Raw genomic sequence first — 23585 nt, forward strand, 5'->3', positions numbered from 1 at the left:
TTAATGTCTTTGTCTCACTGTCATAGAACTAAAAGTAATGCTACCCTCTCTTTAGACAAAATCTCTCAAGAATATTGTTTGCAGCCCAGCAACATAGCTTGATAAAGTTATTGGGACAGTTTTTTGTTCTTTACCAAGGGAAAGTGTTGAAGAGTGAGAATCTTGGAGTCACCCAGTTTAGCTTCTGCCTTATGGGGTCTCTCTGGCTGCTGCAAGCTGCAGAGTCCTTGGTCACCCTCAGACCTGCTCTGAAAGACCCCTTACACCCTTCTTCCAGCCCTTCCACTGGCAGAGGGAAAAGAGGTTTGATAATCATGTAAAGACATGCTCTTATCACTCAGGGCATAGAAGCCCCAGTGTGTGGGGAGGACCAGTTCACCTCTAGAGTAGCCTCCTCTGCCAAGCTCAACTCAGCCAAGACCACTTATGAACAGCAGCTCCCTTCACACCTTCTACAGGGCACAGGCCTGCTGCTCCAGCTCTGCCACTACCTCTACCACCTTCTAGCCCAGAAGTTGAAAGCCAAGGTGATGGAGCAGATGCAGAGATGAGCAGGCCTGCTGCAGAGGCTCTCCCTTTCCCGGGAGTTATGTTAAGCCACACTGCAGCCAAAGGATAGTTCAACTCAGCTTGCTCACTCAACAGGAAACTAACAGAACTGCTCATCTTCCCTTTGGTGAAGATGAACATCCACAGTCTACAGTCACACTGTCACCAGATCCAACACAGAAGACATCACCTTTTGTCCTAACAGCCTGCATTTGTTACAACGGGAAACCATAAAATCCTACGAATGCCTCCAAGGCCCTGGCAGCCTCAAGGCTGTTTTAACTTGCACAAGCTGGATATGGTGTTTGACAGACACCACAGAGAGACAGGAGACAGCCAGAGCACCACATTGTCCACTCCAGATCTGTCACATTCAGCATTTCCATAACTGAAAGTGTCTCCTACCATACCTCGCACTTCCTCTTTGGAGACAAGTCAAAACCTAATGGCATCATATAAAAAGACTACGTGTTTTATATGTTCCATATAAAACAGCTTTTCCAGGATATTTCTGTCAACCAGACCAGGCACCAAAAAACAAATCTGCACGGAAGACCAGTAAAAAGAAAAAACAAACAACTCCCCCACAGCTAAACAACAAAAAGGCAAACAAAATCCCAACCCAAGCAACTCTTCACTGGGCAAACGAAGCATATGCAAGAAAAGTACTTGCAAACCTGCTAAAACCGAATGAAAAATGTAAATCAACACAAAAAAATGTCACTTGTTTGGTTCAAAACCGAAGACTCCTGTATAGGAAACTGCCCAAGCCAAAATCCTGAAGCTCCATTTAAAGCCTGGTTAACTACTTCAGCATCCTACAGCCTTGAAGAATTCTCATGCTTTGCGAACTGTGAAATAGCATTTGCTGCACTATTCCAGGTGGATAGGCTTTAATGACTTTCTTCAATGTGATTAAATCAGAAGACGAGGAATCAATCATTTGGGCTTGTATGTTTTGCATATTTTTATACAAATCTTCTCACCGTTCTATCCCATCTAACACAAATTCTTGGCATGCTGAGCATGCAGTTTTTAGTGCCTGCTTAAATCCTCAGAAGTGAAATTGCAGATCACAACACAGATACCCAGAATCCCAGGCACCACACAGACCTGCAGAGAAAAAGAAATGAGCAGCCAAATATGTGGTTAAGGTTTTGAAAGAGGCAAGATTCACAAATGTTTATCATGATGGATGAATGAGGAAAAGATTAAGGAAGAATATAAGTCTTCAACTATCTTGATGTTAAACATACTGATTCAATTAGCACAGTAACTGTTAACTCCACCAGCAAGACAAAATAGTTTACATAAAATGACAGAAATAAGGGGGGGGGGGGTGTGTTTACAATCAAGTAAGAGACTAGTTAGATTCTTGAACATTAGGTCCAAGTTCTCATGCTGTAGAGAAGTACAGAAACGTACCAAGTCTTTCACATACATATATATATTGAGCTCATACCATCACCAAGTCAGCTGTTTAAACTCAGGTCTCTGACCTAGTTCAAACTCTTCCCCACAAATGATGAAGGTCGATAATTATTTTATTTTTCTGAAGTTTTTACACTGTTCTTCATCTCCGGTGTCTGTATCAAACTGATGTCTTGAAAGAGTAAGTTATGGATATTCTTAAACATAAAAGTTATTCAATACTCCAAAAGGGAAGCTGCATATACAAGACAAAAGCCATGGCAGAGCTGTAAAAACTAGAGTTCTACTGGGATTTATACCAAACTACACTCTTCCCAGATTTTCAGAGCTCTCCGGAGAAACTGAAATGCATATGGCTCATATGCAAATGGAATCATCCTAATTCCTCTTAATAGCACCATGTTCATAAAATGCATTAATCAGGGTAGTCCAGAACACATTGTAACAAAGTCTGGTGTGCAGCCTTGACTTTTTTAGTACAACAAAAATAATTTTATTAGTTAGATGTACAGATCACGTTAGAGTACAAATGTTAACTCTGTAGCATTTTCATACATAAACAGTATGATTATTATCCCTAATTTGATCCATCTCCATATAAGGTTCATTTTGGTCCTTTTACAATATTAACTGATAGAAGAGGTGGGGGAAAAAAAAAATCTATTTAGCAAAACACTATGGAAAACACCATTCAGGGGGGGGAATCTCCTGTTCACTCCAAACAGCAACATCAAGAGAATGGTAAGAAAAATAGATTCAAGTCCATGGTGAATTATTAATTCAACTGCAGGAAAATTCAACTACAGTATTAGGAGTTGCAAGCCTGGAAGCACAACCAGAAACAAAGTCAACAACAGCTCAGTAAACGCTAATTCAGGTTTCTCTTTCTACCTCTACGCCTGCTCTTGGGCTCCACTCCCCTCTTTGCTCTCAATACCTGCTTTCTTGGCATCTTTGGTATGTTCAGCACATTTCCCTCCTTCCCTCACCTAACCCTGTTCCACGTGGATCCTGTGTTGTACTGCTGTTCTCTTCAAAGGGCATATGCTGCAGCAGCTCAGAGAAAAGAAAAAGCCTTCCTGCTGCTCGCTCCTTTTCCATCAATACTGGTGACCTCGCTGCCCAAAGGGAATGAGCACGCAACACTCCTCAAGCCAAACAATGAGGCCAAATTCTTCCTGACTGTCAGCCAAGTTAATGATTCTCTTAATCGTCAAAGTAAGCTAGGGTCCTATCTAGAGCAGAGACACCTCCCCCTAACATCAGCCAGTCTTCTCCTGTCAAATTTTAGCAGAACATACTCTTCAAATCTTTTTAGGTAAATCACTGCAGAAAGACAAAAAATTATCACAAATTCCTCTGAAATGGTAGCTGGCATTTTCTAAAGGTATTCAGTCAGTCACAACACTTGGAAAATTTCCACCAAAACGGTTGAAATCAGCAAAATTTAAGACCCTGTGTTCTGTTCATTTAGTTCAGAGTGAAGGTCTACAACAGCAGAAGACTCAGCTTTCAGCACTGGACAGAAAGGGTACCTCCTGAAGAACAGTCTTTGTGCATCGTTTCTTTCACCTCATTCAGTTCAAGGACTAATGTTTTTGATATCACAAAGTCAACTGGAATTTGACAAAGTGGGAAAGCCTGGTACTAACTTCAGTTAAGAGAATGAAATTAGGGTAAAGTTTTATACCCTTGAGGAATACGGACTGAAAATAAACTATACCCTTCCCACACACCCCCTGATATTATGTACATTTCCTTTTAGTATGCAATTTCACTTGAAACATTTCAATAACAATAAACTCAAGCAGCAGTAAAACATAAGAACATAAAACAGTTCAGAATACTGGTTTTACCAGTACTGCTTTGGAAGCCTGTTTCAAACCGTAACTACATCACACTATTCACCAGTTTCTATCAACATGAAATATACAAATACAAAGCTGAAAAACTGAATGAAATGTTTAAATAATATTCATGGCTATATCACAGCCTCTGAGGCAACTTCAGTTTAGTTTGAAGTCTTTGCTTAAATAGAAGTTAAAATGTTTTAATCATTGTAAGCCAATAGGAACTAATCTCTTTAGGAAATGAAGTACTAATGCAAAAACTCAGATCAAATGTGTAATTTAAGTCACTAACTCCAATCATGTTTTTAAAGCACTTGTAATGGGTTTGTTACCCTCCCTGAGAGGGAAAAGGAACTAGACAGACCACCTGATTCATATCGTGCCAATAAGGTATTCCATACCATGTTACGTCAGCTCAGATATAAAAGAGACGAGAAGGAAGCAAGGCTCTCTTCTCTTCCAGGTAGCTGCGTGGAATAGTCGGGCCACTTCTTCAGAGGAGGAGAGTATTCTCGTGGGGAAGTAGTCTTTATTGTTAGTTCTTCTCTGTGTGTACAGTGTTTATAGTTTTCTTTCTCTTTGTGTAAATATTAAACCACCTTTCTTAGCAGCTTTGGTTTCGCAGTTGGTTTTTTTTTTTTTTACTTTTCCCTCTTTCCTCCTCCCCTCTCCTCCAGGGGGAGGTTGGGCACAGGCCCGGTGGATACCTGGCATTCAGCCAAGGTAAACAATAACACCACTGCATTTAAATATGGTTTGCCCCAAGGCAGGCAGTAACTTGTAACTTAAAACCCCTGTCCTTTTTAGACAGCAAACATAACAGGTACATAAAATCTTCCATGATGTTTGTACTTACTTTATACCTCTATGATAAAGACATAGTACCCGTAGTAGAATAACGTGATTCAGCAAACAAAACCCAGCATGCATTCAAGTCCACACTTTCAATAAGTCTGGGTAGTAGAAAGAACTGTTACTTACTGCTATTTCTCTGCATGCAGACATAGAAATTCCAGTACCTTCTATCTGCTTTAAAGCGTAATCTTTATCATCTTTCCTGTGAAAGAGAAAAAGAAGGGTTTTTTTAAAAAAAATTGCACCGTGAATTCTAAATGAGCTCTTCAACACCATTCAGAGGACAGCTTTTAATTAATACAAATTCTGCATCTTATTTTCTTTTGATTCTTTACTAGTTTAATGTCTGGATATCAAGCTAAACCTTAACTACCACACTACCTTGATAAAGCTAAAATATGCCTGCTCTCATTACACTGAGATGATTTTAAAACCTTTTTTTAAAATACAATGATTAACATTTCTTCCATTCCTTCCTTATTAAAAAGAAAACAAAGCAAGCAATTAGCACACACTAGAAATAAGCCTAGCTAGGGTTGTATCTCACATAAATTTATTACTCTGGAACACAGTAAATTTCCCCATATTTTAATGAATTCTTGAGTAGCCCAGAACTAATGTCACATTAAAACATCTTTTTTTTTTCTCCTACCAAAATGTGCCTGAAAATTTTATTCCTATCAAGCTAATAAAACTACTAAGATTGATTAAAAAAATCACCAGATATTTGTGCAATCTGAAGAATCCAGAACTGGGTTCCAGTGGAAGGTGTCCCTGTCCATGGCAGGGGGGCTGGAACTAGAAGACCTTGAAGGTGCCTTCCAACCCAAACCATTCTACAGTTCTATAAAATGTTTATTCAGCTTTAAACATATATAACACGTAAACAAACCACCATCACCTCCTTGTACGTGAACCAGTATGTACCTTACAGTCACTTATTTAAAATGCAAGCCTATTAGTAACTCCAGCCATCAAAAGCAAAATGAAGAAGAGATACACTGAAGCAAAAGAAGATACTGAATGCTTGCCCATTCTCAGCCTCAAAGACTCAAAACTTTTAAGAGATGGAATGCTTGTCCTTCCCACTTGTGGGGTGGTATCCACAGCACTCCTGGGGGGCATGACACTTAACAGTACTGCCTTCAATATTTGGAACACTAGTATAGCTTCGAATCTAAAGGTTACATAAGAAAACATTAATTTTTAATGAATCCAGCTTTCAGAGCTGTGAAGAGTCATCCTAAAAAAATGCAACTCGAATATCCGAAAGGCAAATAAAACCAAACTGTAGCTAAGCATTGAAAACATATACACTTGTTTCCTGCAGCTCTTGCTAACTATTTGCAAGGCTTTGAATTACTTTCTTCCTTCCCTAAACATATGCCTTCTCCTATTCATCACTACCTAGGGAAGAGAGAAGAAGTGAAAAATGAATGGACAAAATCTGAACACAGCTCATTAAAAGAAAGAACAAAACAGCAAATGGACAAAAGCACATTTCAGCAAGAGGCCAATTACATGGATGCAGCAAGATAACAGACAAGAAAATACACAAGATCTGACACAAACATGAAAAAAAGTAGGTAAGACAATGACAGAGGGCAATAAAAAGCTTGCATATAATAAAACCTGAAATTTGCCAGTCTAGAAGAGAAAGAGCCAATGCTGAGCACAAACACATACGTGGCCAAAACAAGGTGTTACATAATCCCTTAGTTCTCACGTTAAGAGGAAAACAAGTTGTATGAAGCCCAAAAGCAAGAAGCTATTATGGTATTAAGAACTGTGCAACTCATGATGACAGAATATTACAGAGATCAAAAGCACAAACAGATATAAGATTAAATTACACAAATTTGCAGCTACTACTCCATGAGCAGCTACTGAACATAATCCCAATCTGCACAGAGATTTCCTATGCTGCTCACAGAAAAAGACAGGAAAATTTTCTCAGCTAAAAATTGTTTTACCCTCTGCCTTAAAATACCAATGGCTTGCAGCTGTTACTGGACAAGTGTGAAGCAAAATGGATTGGACTAGAAGTTATTCTCATTGCCCTATGTGCTCATCTACTTAGTTTTGAGGTGTTTGGAGAGATCTCTTTTTCATGAGCAGTGCTACCACACAGCTGCTACTGTTACACACATTACCACTGACTAGGGAGCAAAACTGGTCAGACTAAAGGTTATTCTCATTGCCCTGTGGCTTATCTGCTTAGATTTCAAGGTATTTGAAGGAGAACTCAGCATAATAAGAAGTACTACAATGTAACTGGTGATATTACAAGCATTTCTGGTAGCACTGTCTACAACGAAGCCTCACATACATTTAAGACAGTACAACTACTTTTAATTGGTCAAATTTTTAACAAATTAAATATGGACTAAAATTTTCCATATCAGATGGCAGACCCTCTCTGGAAATTTTTAGAAAAAATACCTCAGCTGTTTCCTAGAAAAAAACTGGAAAAAGACACTTTCAGCTGTGTTTGTTAATTCTCACAATCAGTGTTTTAATGCTGAAATATGACATGGTGGCTTAAAAACATAGCATTTGGTCTTCTCAAAGCAATGGATGAGTATGAAGTCTCTGAAAATTATTTTTCTCACATTAAAAGCCAGTTAAAGAGCTGTGATCCAGAGCTCCAATGCCCAACTTTGCTTTGCCCTTACAGTGACCCAGGGCTGTGGGGAATGAACTGCTTGCTCCTTTCCTCTGCCCAGGTTCTGCATGTGGAAACCCAAAACAAGTGGCCTCTGACCTGTCCTCCATCTATCCAAGTAGTCTAGAGGAAATATAAGCACGGTGAAAAGAAGGAAAATAAATTACAGTTTAGGGATAAAGTCCATTTTTAGCCCCACAGTACTCTCTCCTCCAGAATGTGAACAAAATAACCAAAGGCTTCCAAGACTTAAATTCTCTGAATTGTTCTGGCACAGTTGAGATACAAAGTAGTAAACCAATTTCCAAACCTCTCTAAAATCCTTCTACTTGGAGGCTGCTAACACACCACGGTTACCCATTACACCACCAGTACCAGTTTCTCTATTTACAAAAGCAGGAAAATCCTACTTCTACCTTTGAGTCAAGTGAGATTTTCTTTATAAAAACCTAGTGTAATTCTTTGTGAGCCAAGGGAACTGGGAAAGTGGTTTTTAAAGGGAGTGATAAGCATTTACAAAAGTGTTAGGAAGCCAAAAGAAAGGTCAAACACGATGACCGAGCTCCTTTTACAAAACTCAAAAATATTTTGCCAAGTCTGTTTAGAATCATAACAGCAGTCCAAATGGTTTCCCCAAGATTTTTGATAAGGGTAATTTCATCCTCTGAAGATAAAGAGAGATGTTTGAAGATAAAGAGATGTTCAATGAAAAAAAAAACAAATCAGAAAAAAGTAAGCAATAAGGGAAAAAAAGGGGGGAATAAAAGCCCTGTTTATAAACAACCTCCACAGCTAACTACAACATAGCAGCTCGCATTTTAAGGGTCCCGCACCATAAAAGAGTAGGTGTTGCTCTTACAGCTTGAAAAAAAAAATTACCATCTTTAAGAGAATTAAGTTTTTATTATAACATTGCTTCAAAACATTATTTTTTTTAAGTTCTACTAAATATAGAAGTACAAGAGCACCATAAGAAACATTCAGTCTCCGAAAAAATAAAAATCAAAAGGAACAGGAAGAGACACCTGCTGAATGTGAGCATGTTGCAAAGTTTTAGTATTAAAAAGTCTCGTATTTCAAAGCCTAATTTAGAAGGATACTTTAAGCACAAATATGTTCAGCAAGTGTGAGAAAATATCCCATAGATGGAAAAAAAGGACGTAGAGGAAAAGCAAATTAGGGACATCAACAAATTGGACAGACATAAGATCAGGGGGGCTGCATTCAAGGGTGCTTAACGGAGCTGGCAAATGTCACTGCAGAGCCACTCTGTCATCTGCAAAAGGTCATGGTGCTCAATGGCAGATTCCTGAAGATTAGAAAAGGGCAAATATCAGGACCCTCTGAGGAAGGAAAAAAGGTTCAGTGATATTATAGGCCAATCAGTCTAACCTCAGTCCATGGAAAGGTTATGCAGCAAATCCTCCTGGGGAGCTATTTTCAGGCCCATGAAGGAAAATAAATGAGTAGGAACAGCTGGCAAGGATTTTCCAGGGTAAGTTGTGTCTGGTCAACCTGAGTATCCCATACAACGAGAGGACTAGCTCTGTGGACAGTGAAAAAGCACTGGATGTTACCTCCACCTTAGCAAAGCTTGTGACATGATCTCATCTTGCACTCGGCCAAATTAGAGAGCTTAGACAGCATGTGGCTGTGTAGGGTTGAGCTGCTGGGCTTACACCTCAACAAGCACATCCAAGATATACAGCCTTTATAACCAAATAATATAGTAAGCATTAAATTTATTAGGCTTTATTGACACAATCCAACCGGCTGAGACCGAAAAAAAGCTTCAAATGGTAAAAACATTTAAATGCATGAAACCCAGCAGTTATCATTGCATGCATTTCAACGTACAAAGTTGAGCAGGTATAACTCTACAGAATGAGATGTAACAGTTCTGTGAGGATAGAGGATAACAGTGAAATAGCAAAAATTATGTGCATCACCAAAAAATAAATCATACAGGAAAACAGCTTGGTACAAAGGCTGAGAAACTGCATTATAAGCACCTGACTTCCCAGAAAGCACATTTAGGTCAAAACTTTTGTCAAACTAATTAGCACACACAGTAGGTCTCATCACTGATCCTGTACCTTCAGGTAAAATAAAGACCAAAATCTTACAAATCATTCTCTCAAAAAAATCTGAGCTAACAGTGATGAAATGATAACCACTTCCACTCTTTGTAATTTCCTTTTTTCAAAACCTGCTGGGTTTCATATATTTAAATTTGTTGAAATTGTGTTGATAAAAAGAACTGAAAACTACCAATGAAGTTTTGCACAATGGCTTGCTTTGGTTTGCTGCTGAAAGAACCCCATCTTCATCCACACACACACACTCCTGTCCTTTGCGCTAGAACCCAGGCACTCATTTTCCAATGGAGATGAGCTTATTCAGGGAGTGGAAATATATATTTCCAAGTTTTTCTCTGGTAGACTTTCTGCCCCATTAGTAAGCTGAAGTGGCCTTCTGATGCTCAGATGAGCACTGGAGTTATCTAAAGGTATAAAGCAGACCTAGCAAAGTACAGCAGTTTCTGTTCACATTTAAGCTGAAGTTCGGTTATCTTCTAACCACTACTTTCTTTCCATGTCAGCTTGATGCAACACACTCACCTTTGCCAGAAAGCTGCAGCTAAGTGCGACACCCCTTGCAGAAGTAATTCTGGTAACTGGAAAAACTCACTACAGCTAAAGCAGTAAACTTTTTCAAAATACGGACACAATATAAACTAGAATTATGTTCTTTCCTTATAGCTGTTTGAGGGGGGACTTGAAAGTTATTTTAGTTTTACTGATGCTCTAAGCATACAACACAAAATTTGATTATTCTAAAGACACCATTTTCCAAGGGCCACTTGTGGGTTTTGTTTTGTGACCACATTTCAGCTAAAATAAGTTGGATGAAACAAAACTAGAAGACAAATATGAGCTCAAATTACTGTTTCTTCATTTGACTGCACTTAGAAACATTTTGAAAAATGTGGTAGTCCTATAACATACGTTAAGCCTACAGAAAATAGGTTAACATTATCTTCTCGATTATAAACTGTGCACTACACAACGAAAGCATGACTATTTTTAAAAGTTCAGATTTATTCAAGCCCAGAGTATTTAAACGTATTTACAACCAGATTAAAGTTTATCCCATCATAAATTCCAGCTTGTTCCTTTCAAGGAAAAAATCAGCCAAAAATCAGATAAAATCACAGATTCTGTCATGAAAGCCTCTTATGTATTAATACATGAGAAAGGATCATGAATAATGCAATCCACTCAGAAAATCTGTGAGTCTGAACTACTTTGTCAAGCATTTCAGCTAAAAACAGTAGTTTACAACTGTTCTTCTTTCCTCTACAAAGTTACCTGCAAAGAGGTGATGAGAATAAAGGAATACCTCTTTCCTGGAAGAGGTGTGCAGAGAAGAGAATGAAGTGCAGCTGGTACGAGTTAATCTGCAGATGAGGATAAATTCAGTTCATAAAATAGTGCGACTTCTTATATATTTGCGCTTGCCACTAAGAGCAGCACCTCCCACTGGTTTTAATGTAGCTGCCAGCATCAGTATGTGCTTTAGTGTCACACACACAACAGTGCTCACTCCCAAAGGGGAGATTCAGATTGCTTTCATATTTCTGCAGTAATAAATGCTATTTAGTTCTCCAACTTCAAAGATGAGATTCATGAAGTAAGAATAAAAATGCTTGGAAGTATGTTAAAAATAATAGTAATCGACTGTCTAGAATCAGCTAGAGCTGGATGGAGCCTCCAAAAAATAAAGTATCCCTACTAAACTTGCACGTTGCAGAAACTTCATATTTAATTTTAATTACCCCACTGATCTCGTCTTTCCCTCATTTTCTTCCAATGAAGTAACAAAAATATATTACCATCTTAATGCTAGGCAGCAAATATCTTCCACTTCTGTCAATAAATTCTACCTGAATTAAAATTTAACTTCAAGAAGGTCTAATAGAAAGAGCAATATGTAAATACTAAACAACTCAGCAGAAGAAAAAATTTGAAGATTTATCTCTAAGGCAACATTTAAATAAATTTGCATGGTTGAGGTTGGGGCTTTTTCCCTTTTCAAGACAGGTACACAATGCACAGAAAAAGGAGAGAGGCAAAAGACAGCATATTAGGAAGCAGGGGAAAAAAAGCTAGTTTGTGCTCTTGCTTATTGCTATAAGCCTCCCTCCCCACCACCCCCATATAGCTTATCCTGAAAGAAAAGTAATGCTTCAGAATGATAAAGTCTTGTGAACAGTTTAATATGCAATTTTTATAAACTGTGTGCTTTAAGAAAAAACTTCTCAAAAGGATAGAAGTGCATAAGGTACACAGTTTGTGGATGAAGCCTATTTTATGGACTTGGATGTAATTTTACAAGATGTCATGTGAAAATAAAAACCCATATTACTCACCAAAACACTAAGACAAAGAAATCATTGCAGGGGGAAAATGCAGTAACAGAACCAAATTTAATAAGGGTCTAGCTAAGGCATCCATACTTTTTCCATTCCCAAAATACTTAAAAGACATGGCAAGACTGCTGGACCAGAACAGCATCATTATTCTTATCAGATAGCAAGGCTTCTGCTGAGAATATTTTCTACTTCAAAATAAATCCTTCAATAATCAGAGCTTTCAATGGGTAAAGAAAAGGTAATTTCCACAGCTGGAGGAAAAACCATCAACAGCAAGCTAATAAACACTAGGGCTTCTGAGACAGCTGATGTGGTGAATGTCAATTACTGATTTGCTTTTTTCCTTTTGTTCTTAGATTTTTTTTTAAATTAACACTTTTCACCACAACAGGTAGTTTGGCAAGAAGTTCAAAGTAACCAAGTAAATTCAGCAATGCACAGTACATGTGGTTCTTCTGATCTAAGAATCTGCTGCTGTCAAAAGGAAGGCTTTTTTTTGACATCTCTGGCCTGCTGCTGCAGAAAAATCCTCTCCCTTATGCCAGCTCTGATCTGTGCCACACTCTATGATACGATTCACCTCCTGCACTTTCCAAAAAGTCATCCACTTCTAAAAAAGAAGTTAACTAATGTTAACTAAGTTGATTAACATGAGTTAACTAATTCTGTCAGTTTACATCAGGGCGACGAGTATCAAAACCAGAACTAATAAACTATGTGGTAAGACCAAAAGGCAACAAAGGAATGAGTAGAAGAGAGAGACAGAGATGGAGCAGAAAAAGCAAGATGCCACTTGCTTCACCCCCTGTTTTCTGATGGTGGTGAAACCAAAAGGAGTTCAACTGGCCATAATTCAAAAAAACTGAAAAACATACCAAGCCAATCTTGACCCTAGCCCTGCAATTAACTCTGGCACAGAAGTTCCACAGAGAAGAGAATCCCTGGGATTTGATTACTTTTTCCTCCTTTCTCCCACAAAACTGTAATTTGACAGCCACCCTAAAACTTAAATTTTAAACCACGCAATTATGAAGATCATGCTGACAGGCAGCAAACTCATACTCCAGACTCAAAGTTCCATGCTGCTTTATTAAAGGTCATGGCAGTTTTAGCAGTACTTTTATAGGAAGCAAAACAAGAGGTGCCAACACAAATTGTCTCTAAAGGAAAAGATTTGCTGTATTTCATCTGCACTTTCCTCCTGTTCTCAGATTGTTCTTAAGTCATCTCAGTATTTCTACCACTTCAGAAACCAGAAGTTGCATAAAGAGGGCACAGCTTTTCAAACCATCTGTTTTGAAAAGGAAACAACAAACTGGTCTAAAGCACTGAGCTAAACTGAAGAAAATCATAATTTCATTAGTTAACTTCTATTTTTGGTCCATTTTTCTTCAGTAGTCAAATCTGTGAGATTATTTGGTTTACATGGAAGAAGTTACATATTTTTTGCTTTAAAAAACTTCTGTGATGAGAAGCTTTTTAAGTCACAACTTTGCCTAGGAGCTACAGTTCATATATTATATTTTCTTATTTAATAGTCCTTAATGGATTTTTCTATCTTCTCAATGACACTCAAGATTTTAGAGGCTTTCCCTGTCCCTCGCTCTCACAAAGAAGAGTCCCTCTCTAAGGGGATAACTGAAGTTTTCATACAGACACCACTCAACATTTCTTAGTATTGTTGTTGGTCCTCCTTAGGTCTATTATACTCTGCCTGGGATGAAGGGATTAAAAGTGCCTACAATACTGAAAATGAGATTTACAGCAACAGTGACACTGTGCTTTGTGCTCCACTCCATTGCTAGTAAGTCCTGTGATTCTCTCAGCTTTTTAGCAATTACATGCACTGAACTGGCACTTTCACAAAACTGTCATTATGAACTCCACAATCTTTTTCTTAAGTAATAAAAAACTCAGAGACTACAGCTGTGTGCATATAAAGAAAGGACCATTTTCCCAAATACATCCCTCCACATGGGGTATGACATGTTATTGGAGGAAGACTTTGTGATCAATACCATGAGGACCAAGCCTTCATGATCAGTCCTTGCCTTCATTATCCCAAGTAACACTCACTCATCAGCAAAGCTGCTTCCCAACTATTTATGACAAGTGATTTCCAAACAAAACTTCTGAGCAGCATAGATTCCTGAGAGATACCACTAATAACCTCTCACCATAAATTCACATCTCTAGTTTCTCCATCCAGAGGAGGACTGCCTCTAAGTTCAGCTTAAGTCTTTTGTAGCTGACTTAACAGAATGTCTTTTGGAAATCTAGTTAGATACATCAACTGCATTGCCCTAATCTCCACTGATGGATATTAATAGACTTATAAAGTGTTGAATGTGTTTCTTAAGGCTGTTGTCTCTTCATCTCAGCACTTTTCATGTATCCACTATCTCTGCTCTTGGTTCACCTTACCAGTTCATAGTTTTCACTCTTCCAAAAAGTCCTTTTAAAAGCTGATCTCACTACTGCCCCTTTCCAGTCTTTCCTAACTGGGTCAATTTAAAGCACACGGTTATGCTTTCTGGTTAGAAGTCTGCTCCTTCAGATGTGCAAACACATCTCACCTTAACAACCGACTGCTCTTCAGTTTATTCAAACAGGCCTTTTCCCAAACCCTGCAGTTTGAGTCAGATCCCCCAATGAATGCCTTCACCTGCAGTCTTTTAAGTTCTTTCACAATGCGTGGACAAAGTAACAGCTTTTCTCTTGCTGTCCTTTCATCTTCTATAAACACTCCTTTTATCACTCAGTGGTGCCTTCATTCTACAGATAGCACTGCAGGACTGACGTATCAGAAAAGATGGAGGGAAAAAAATATTAATTTCATGCTATTCTCAAGTACTGTCTCAAGGTGGAGGGAGCTTCCGCGTGTTTTTGAGGGCTGGGGTAGAAGGGGGTTGCCAAGGAGGCTCTCATATTACAGTTTTACACTTAGCCTACAATCATCTTCTATTTCTTTATTCATCATTCATATTCATTTTTCAGAGAACATATCCTCACTCCCAGGGGCTTCCTTTATTTTAAGATTTCAGCATGTCAGATTTTTTTAATTGATGTGTTTACAGTGCATACTCACTCACTCTCACTCACTAAGAGCCCAGCAAAGCTTCAGAAGTGATTCCCAGGCTGTTTGCAACATTTCACCTTCTTGGTTCTTTTTCAGCTTTAAGAGGCCACCTCCTCCTATCATCACCTCCCTTATTTTCTAACCAAAGTGGTACTTCAAGCAAATTTTTTAACCTTGTATAGATTCAGGATCCTTCAGCAGCAAAGAACAAACCATGTTTGTCACCTACAGTCCTCAGTAATACCCTTCTGAATCTGCTCTTTCATCCTGCTGTAAGCCAAGTCCCAAGCCGATTCTCCCTCTGTGCGTGCCTTGACTAGCTGTTTCACTAACTACTCACTACCCAAAGTTTTGTCTTGGCAAACCTCCCTGACAGAAAGCACCCACCTAAATGAAATGAGGCTAACGAGTTGTTCATTGATGTATTTTCTGCTTTGTAGCCTTGCTGATCCGACACAGCACAGGCAAACTAATCAGGCAGATGTAAATGCAGTCTTAATGATATTTCCTCCTTACATTTTACACACAGAGCTTTCCATGTTGCAATAGCTAGTCTTTTTTTTGAGTCTTTTGGTATTTGACACTCATCTGGCAGAGTCACATAAGCTTCCAGTTGAGCTTTTATAAAAAAATCGAACCAACATAACAGTGAATGGCACTGTTAGCACATTTACTTGTGAAGGGTTGTTTTGTTCAACCCTGCTTAAACAGGATTGAAGTTCACCCAAAAGGAAATGAGAGATTTTGAATGCCAAGCTGTTCAAGTCCAAAAAGTTAGATAAGATTCAAATTACACTCAGGGACAAATTTGCTGCCTTGCTGTCTTGAAGTTCACCTAGGTAAAGCTTGCCCCACTAGCTTTTGTTGAGCTCCATATCTTGGTACAGTAGTTCCGTGAGAACAGCAGAGCTGATGACACCTGGCTTTCCAAGGCTTCATTGTGGGATTATCCATTATCTGAATGCAAGCTGTAATTGGAAGTACACCTGCAGCTAAGGCTCACAGCTCACAGGGTAAGGCTATGCCTCTCACAGAAAACACATCGTGGCCAGAAACACAAAGTGGAATCAAGGGACTGCTGCAACTCAGATCCTTTTGTATTCCAAGTTCTCAGCTGCATGTATTATTCACACAGATAGTAATAAATTGAGTCTTCTTTTTTAGAGCAACTCTCAAGTGTCCTTTATTCAAATGTCAACATCTTGTATGCAAGGTGTTACAAGCACACATCAGAGAGCTTTCCCAGAAAAACAGGCAGATTGTTTCAGTGACCTTTAGTTGAGTTCTTCCCTGTTCGAAAAACATGTGAATCTTTTCAAGGATAATTTTAATTTTGGATGTTTAGGCTATCATATGTAGTTGAGAAAAATCACTGTGTTCTCTTGAACATTTTGTCCTTTAAAAAGAAGTATCTGGAGCTTTAATTCTGACTTATAGTTCTTTTCCTGCAAATTCTGAACTGACTGCACAATATGCTTTGCCATGCTACCACTTAATGCTCAAGGTAGTTAAGACGCAGTTGAATAAAAACTGTTGCCTCAATAGTAGTATCCTTCTGCTTGAACATTACGTATAATTGTACAAGGACTCTTTGGCATCCCAATATTCCTATGCTTAAGTCAGACTTTTATTAGGACATGCAAAAAACCATGCAACAGGGCAACATCAGTAGAATTCCACGCAAAAAAAAAAAAAAAAAAAAGGCAGAATATTAAATTATCTATCCAGTACCTTTCCTATATAAGCTACTAAGGACTTCATATACTTCTGTGCAAAATCCAATACCTTTATTCATAAAATCAGTGGGTTGGAAAGGACCTTCTGAATTCAAACAGCTATTTCTCAAACGGGAAGCCTACAATACACAAAAGTTAGCAACTCATTTACAAGTAGGTTCATACCTAACAAAAAATTGTAACTATGAATAAAGCTATGTGTAATCCCAAATGTGCTATTATGGGGCTTGACAAGGTCTCAGAAACCATTTGTTGAGCTTTGGAGGAGACAAGAGAGAACAGCAGGCTATTCGGCCAGAACACAAAACCCTCCCGAATGGTTATCAGCCCACACGTAGCAGTAACACACAGCATTACACACACCATTACGTGCCAAGATCCCAAAGAAAAGATGGGCGACATCGGGGGGAGAGGCGCATGAGAGTTAAAGCACTGGTGGGAGGAAGCCTGAAACTGAAACTTTATTCCCATTTGTTCACACGAGACAGGCTTCTGTACTCCAGACTCAAGACTACGTTACAGGAGAAGGTTACCATAAAGAAAGCAAGCCTTTTATTAGCAGCAAAATTAAGTATCTTGATGCTCCTGCCTCGGCTTCATTACTTTTACTTTGCCACATTTTAGCTGTATTGAACCTTAAAGAACATTTCCAAGACTTAAAATAACAGATGAGGATGAACTGTTATCATCATCTACCTAAAGTCACAATACAGAACTCTTAAGTATTTTATAATATTACAAACCCACTGGCTTTGTTAATATTTTAAACAAGCATTAAAAAGTGAGCTAGTCACAAAGTGATTAAACAATCTTCATAGTCTTACTCAGTTTCAAAAATGAGAATTCTGAATACATCCCTTTAGCATGGGCCCTTTTGTCATATTTCAAATGTTTAAGATATGAAAGTTCCTCTTTCCCCAACACATGCCCAGAAAGCAAAACATTTTAACCTCAAAACATTTGAGCTGAAGAAATCTAAGATTCTTCACGGCAGCAAACTGGCAGAAGACATGCAGATTATTACTTCCGTACAACACATTACTTACCTCATCCTAGGAAACAGCCCTAGCTGCAAGCATACTTTCAATCTGAATTTGCATTTAGACAGTGGATAATTCCACAATAAAGCAAACACCCTTGGGGAGGAGAACAAATATACATCAGGTTTCATAAATTACATCACTCACGTTACTACTGTGCAAACTACAAAAAGATGCAATCAGAACTAGCGCGGACAGCAAGGCTGGAAGTCCATCATCAATTTTCCAGTATCTCAAAAGTAGCTAGTACCTCAGATCCCTTTGTGGAGGGACTCTGTACAGACACAGAATTCTCTGAGTTTTAGAAATACAGATGTTATTAGTATGTAGAGCTATAAAATTAAGATTCCTTTTTTTTTTTCTTATGCTTAAGAGACTTCTGATGGTTTTGGAGAAATACTTAAAAGCTGTATTTTCCACAGAACCATTATCACATGCAGAGACCACAAACAATTTTGCTTAAAATCAGCAAAAAGGCTAGGAAATACATCTGGATATTCATCCCCTACAGGTTATTTTTTTAGAATCTGCAAAGGCCAGCAAAGGTACTATAGAAGTATGAAAGGTGTTAGAGCCTCATCACACTCATCTCTGAAAGCAAGGGAGATGCCGCCCCTCGGGTTGTTTGGTTGTTTTTTTTTTGGTTAAAAATCCCCCCCAAAAAAACCATTATCAGATATGAGGAAACACTTTCTCAAAATCTGCTTTCAACCTGTTCACTAAAGAACTGTTACTGCATTGCAAATTACCTGTGCTGTGTGTATTTCCCCTTTCCTTCCTTAGCTACCTCAACTTTTGTTCTGTAAATACTTTTCTTCAAATACACAAAATTACAAAATTAGATCCTACTTTAATGCTACTATTTTATTTCTGCTCCTTCCAGGTCAAGTCCAGAATTTTTTCCATAATTTCAACCTGGATTCTCAAAACGCAGTGCTGAAAACAAGAGCTGCAAGATCTGCCATCCTGGTCCAGGAGACTCCCAGGACTCTGACTCACCTCTCCCACCCTACTCATTCTCTAGGACAGACACCCAGTCCTACTCTACACCAACCACTGATTTCAGCTCCAGGAAAGTTTTAACTCTGTCACTTTCTTCCTGTCTCCAGCCTGTTTGTTAACACAAAGAGAAATGCACTTTCATAGTCTGGACCTAGTACAGCTGTACAAACAGGAGCTTTCCCATGAAGATACGATGCCCAATCTCTCAGCTGCTGAATGCTGCAGAGCCTCACAGCCACCTCCACCACTTCTCTCACCTTCCCATGAAGGGCAATTTAGTTCCAGGTTCATCTCCTCTTCCTTCACAATGCATTTTTTCAGTGCACCCAACAAACGCACATGTTCTGCACTGTTGTCCCAGAACCAGTCAGTGCAGTACATGGTTTCCAGTACTCCACTAGGCATCCTGGTGGATGCCAGGATCTATCTACGGATAGCCACGTTTCCCTTTCACCTCCATCACTTCTACTGCATATTGTTACCCCCAAGTCCACTCTCGTGGGCATCGTTCATGACTGCACGCAACCTTCATGGCTATAGGCAAGGAAATGGAACAGTCTCTCATGAAGTTCCTCATGAATTTTTCAAGTTTGTGGACATAAACCAGATAAGAAAACCCCAAAGAAACTATTCTCCAAGATGAGGTGAAGAAAGTAACACATTAGCTTCTAGCTTACTGCAGCAGTCTACCAAAAATCCCTCTTGCTTACCAAAAAAAAACCCAGTACACACGTAAGAGCCCATTTTTAGCATGTAGAAGAGGAGAGACAATGAAATCAAAACAAACACAAGCATCAACTCTCCCCTACAACTGGCTTTCAGCTGGATGTTATGTATATACACATACACCATTTCAGAAGGGGAAACATTCCACAGTCATTCATGTTCACCAGCCATTTCCAATTTATTCTTTTCATATTCAGTTACATACTAGCTAAATGTGTGCAAAAACTAGGATGGCATTAGGCTCCACAGTCCTGGGTAAACAGTTGGACTTTATGATCATAAAGATATTTTCCAACATAAATGCCTCTAAGACAAATAGGGAGTTTTCTTACATATGTAGAAGTCTAGAGGGTAAAATTACTATCTGGGAAACTTCAATTGTCTGTCTGCAACCAATGCCATTATCACTTAAAAAGTTTTAATCATTTTTTAATATTCCCCAAGCAGAAGACATGACAAGATCATACAATTATTTATGACCCTCTCTTCACCCACCCCCAACCAGCAATACCCTGCATCAGTAGCACTGCAACAAGTAACTACCACACTTCTGCTTCCATGGCTTCCAAGGCAGTCATGGAAGGAAGCCAGAGAAGTTCACCTATCTCTCCTATTACAGACTCTTGCAGAAAAATTCAGATTAACATCACACTTCAAAATGAAAGGATTATCCTCTGCAATTAAGAACAAGAGGCAAGCTTGAAAGACTGTATGGCAAAAATACAGACATGGCAAAACATTTTATTCTAAGACAAAAAAACAGCACATCAGGCAAATAGTAAAGACTGAAGACAGTACTCTTGGTCAACACAAAACAAAGGAGATTCTATAAGGTGCACAAGGTGTCTCCTTTTAAGGCTGTAGCCCAGCATTTCTGCTGGCTGCCAATCGTCAGGACTGTAATCACAACCCTGCTTTCCACTTCTTACTAGACTAGTTTTATGTTTAAATCCAAATAAAAGAAAGTGAAAGGCAACTACACCCTTCTGGAACTCAGTTGCACCTTACAGTATTAACCACAGCAGAGGTGGGAAGACAATCCACACCAGCAGCCCGTGCACTGCCTCATGTCCTCATCTAACCACAGCATCTCAGTCCTTAATGACAATGATAAGGATCCATAGTAGAAAGAAAGAATTCTGTTCCAAAGAAAGTTGATAGGTGAACAAGGTGAAGAAAAAAACCAAAACCCCCAGTACTTTGCTTAGAAGGTCCTGCTACTCAGATCTTTGCAATTAATGTCCTGCTTTTCACTGTCGTGCTACTTGGCTAATGAAAATTATTCTGTCAAAAGATGGAAGCATCTCAGTATTAACTGGCCATTCAGAATTATCTGCTTCTACTGGTATTTCGGGCACACCAAAGAATGGCTTATAAGCAGTAAAGTTGAATAAAGAGTCAGATTTTTACAACCACTTTGATACAGTGGCAAAACAACCACCTTTCAATGCCAAAATGGACACATCTGGGCTGCAACTTGAAAGTCTTGTGAAGTGCATATCGCTATGTCGGCTGTTGTTGCATACAACCTTGCCATACACAAACCCAAGTCACTCTACTTTCGTCACGTTTCCACTGTAGTTTTCACATTCCAGCAAGACTGAAAGTCTAGTTTTAAGAATAAAGAAATGTTTCAGTTTCTGCTACAGTAGTTAGCAAATTACAGTACTTCAGATTCCAATGATGTTGTTGTTCTGTGGTTGAACAAAAAACTTCAGAAAGACTTTGAAAACAGAAAAATCAAAGAACACTCAAGATCTAGAGTGAATATATTACCTCACTGACATTTGGCTGAAAGCAGTGCTCTCTCATGACATGCACCTTCCGTATAATCAGCACTCTCAAAAACTATGCCCTGTTCCCTCATGAGAAATCAAGCACAGCAGTACATGCCCCCATTATTTACATATATTATTGTAATTTATAAATCCAGAATTAAACTACATAGAGATCTTTGGTGTTTTTCTTTGTTGTTTTGCAACACTGCTCTCATGCCCTCCCGTTGGCACTTGTCATAAGCTTCAGGTAGAAATGAAACACTACCTCATCTTTGCTGCAGGGTATGCAAATAAATCAACACATCTGTGACAAGATAAGATCACACCAAATAAAGTCCAAGGGCCACTGAAGGACTCACTCATCCACATGACCTTAAAAACCTATAAAGCCTGGAGCCACCTAACCAGGTGAGAAGGGAAGAAAGCAGATGGAAGACAGCTAAAAGAGTGGTTTACCATAAGTATTTAAGAGCACAAGACTTCATGCAATACAGCATGCCTACTTCATTATGTAGATATAGTTTAATTGGGAACTTTTTAACTACTATGGTGAAGGATCTAAAAGAGACTCAGGGCATATATTCTAAGAAGATAATAGCACATATTACATACATAAATAAAGTCTGTGGCATTTAGAAATTCCACACTATTGTTGACAGGAGTCAGAAGCCAAAGACTTGCATGCTGGCTCTGTGGCTCTCACCACCTGCCTGTAATCTCCACCAACTGCTTCAGGTCAAAACAGTTAAAATCAACACACAAATATTCAGCCAACAAAAACAAACAAACAAAACAAAACAACCACAACCATAAAAGCATAAAAGTCACCATCTCATGTCTAAATTAAATTAAGAGAAGACAAGAGTTTTTGGAAGTTGATAGAAAAAACTAACAGCATGAATTTCATAATACAACTCCTGTAAAAGCTCGATACAGAACTAATCAAGAAGTTCCAAGTCCAGTCCTGCTGATTCCTTTCTCGCCAAGAAAAATTTTGACTCATTACAACTACCTGTGGTACTCCCAAAGTCAATGAAACTCTCATTAAAAATCAGTTTGATATAAACCTTAACAAAATAATATTATTTGATGTAACTCCATCAATACATACCCACAAACACAGACAAACTGCAACTAATCTATTAACAACCTTATGAAGGGCCAGAAAGTGTTTTGAAGTGTTTAAACAACACAAAACAAAAAGACACCAAAACTCAGAATTACTTAAATAAACCAAAGTGGGTTTTTCTGCATGCATTGCAGAGCTTGGCTTGATCTCTAACTGAAGAGCTTAACTTCTACAGCAGAAGAACATTCAATGTGTTAGAACAGTTAGGCAGAAGTGACTGGTTCTGATAACATTTCAGAACAGACACTAAGCTCTTATCTTTTTCCTTTGACAACAGGTCACACAGTTTATCTACACTGCATTAAAATATTTCCTTATTATTTTCAAAAAAATTCCATGTCCCCACTCTTCAAATGCTGTGAAACAAGAATAGCACAAGTTTCTTGTACATTAGCCAATCCATTCATTATTTTATCTTACTTAAACACATTCTGCCTTCTATTTTTTCAAAGATAAATACTCCCCATCTCTTGTTTCTCAAAGTTTCTCTTTATACAAAAGTTTTTAAGAGATAATCATTCTTGCAATATCCTTTTAACCGGTAAGTAGAAACTATTACATGTTATATTAGAAAATAAGTAACCCAGTAATTTACTGGACATCTATTTTTCCACCACTCTGGTTTTTTTTACAACTCGTACAGACCCTCAAAGTTAAAAAAAAAAAAAAAGGTAGATTAGATTTGATTGTTTGAAGCGTGCCAGTCCAGCACATAAATACATTTTCATAATGTCAATTACAATGCATCAGTATGTTCAAATCAAAGAATCTGTTTCCCTCACCTATACCAATGCTTTCAACACAGAACTGTAATAGCTGAAATATATTAAAAAAAAAATCTCCAATTCCACTGGTGTTTGGGACCAAGACCACTTCTCACAGTTCTTGAGAGTTTGACTGTGACTAGGAGAGCACTAGTTTGCTTACTGTTGGTTCCCCACCAGTCTCACAACTTAAGTGTCTTTCCCAGAGACTACGAAAAGCCTTCAGCAGAGCACTAGAGGATGTTACAGTTCAATACTTTCAATTATATAATTTTTTTGCTGTCATAATTAAAAAGTGAGATGCTGCCTAACAATGACATTCAAGAGCTTCTTATTCTCATCCAAACCACATCCGATAAACAGGAAAAATGAGTATTTGGAAACACTCCAAACTGCCACTGAAACAGACAGCCTTGCTCCACAGAATAGGCCTCTCTCTCAGATTTCTGTCACTGTATCATAAAAACTGAAGGGAGAGGACAGCGAAGAAAGCAGTGCAAGATCAACCTCATTAAAACTGAGCACCACTATGACCTTATCACACAC

The 23585-nt window shown here is 38.5% G+C and overlaps 1 protein-coding gene across 3 annotated transcripts in view; it reads right to left on the reverse strand.

Annotated features, from left to right (window-relative positions):
• CDK8 (cyclin dependent kinase 8) overlaps positions 1–23585 on the reverse strand; it is a 72418-nt gene that overhangs the window by 44779 nt on the left and 4054 nt on the right. For all 3 annotated transcript variants that reach the window (XM_027652053.1, XM_027652043.1, XM_027652034.1), the window contains exon 2: positions 4812–4887. In XM_027652053.1, coding sequence (XP_027507854.1) covers positions 4812–4887 — 76 coding nt within the window. The remainder of the gene's footprint in view (positions 1–4811; positions 4888–23585) is intronic.

This window comes from Corapipo altera, unplaced genomic scaffold, assembly GCF_003945725.1.
Source record: "Corapipo altera isolate COAL_440 unplaced genomic scaffold, ASM394572v1 0, whole genome shotgun sequence".
Taxonomy (NCBI): Eukaryota; Metazoa; Chordata; class Aves; order Passeriformes; family Pipridae; genus Corapipo; species Corapipo altera.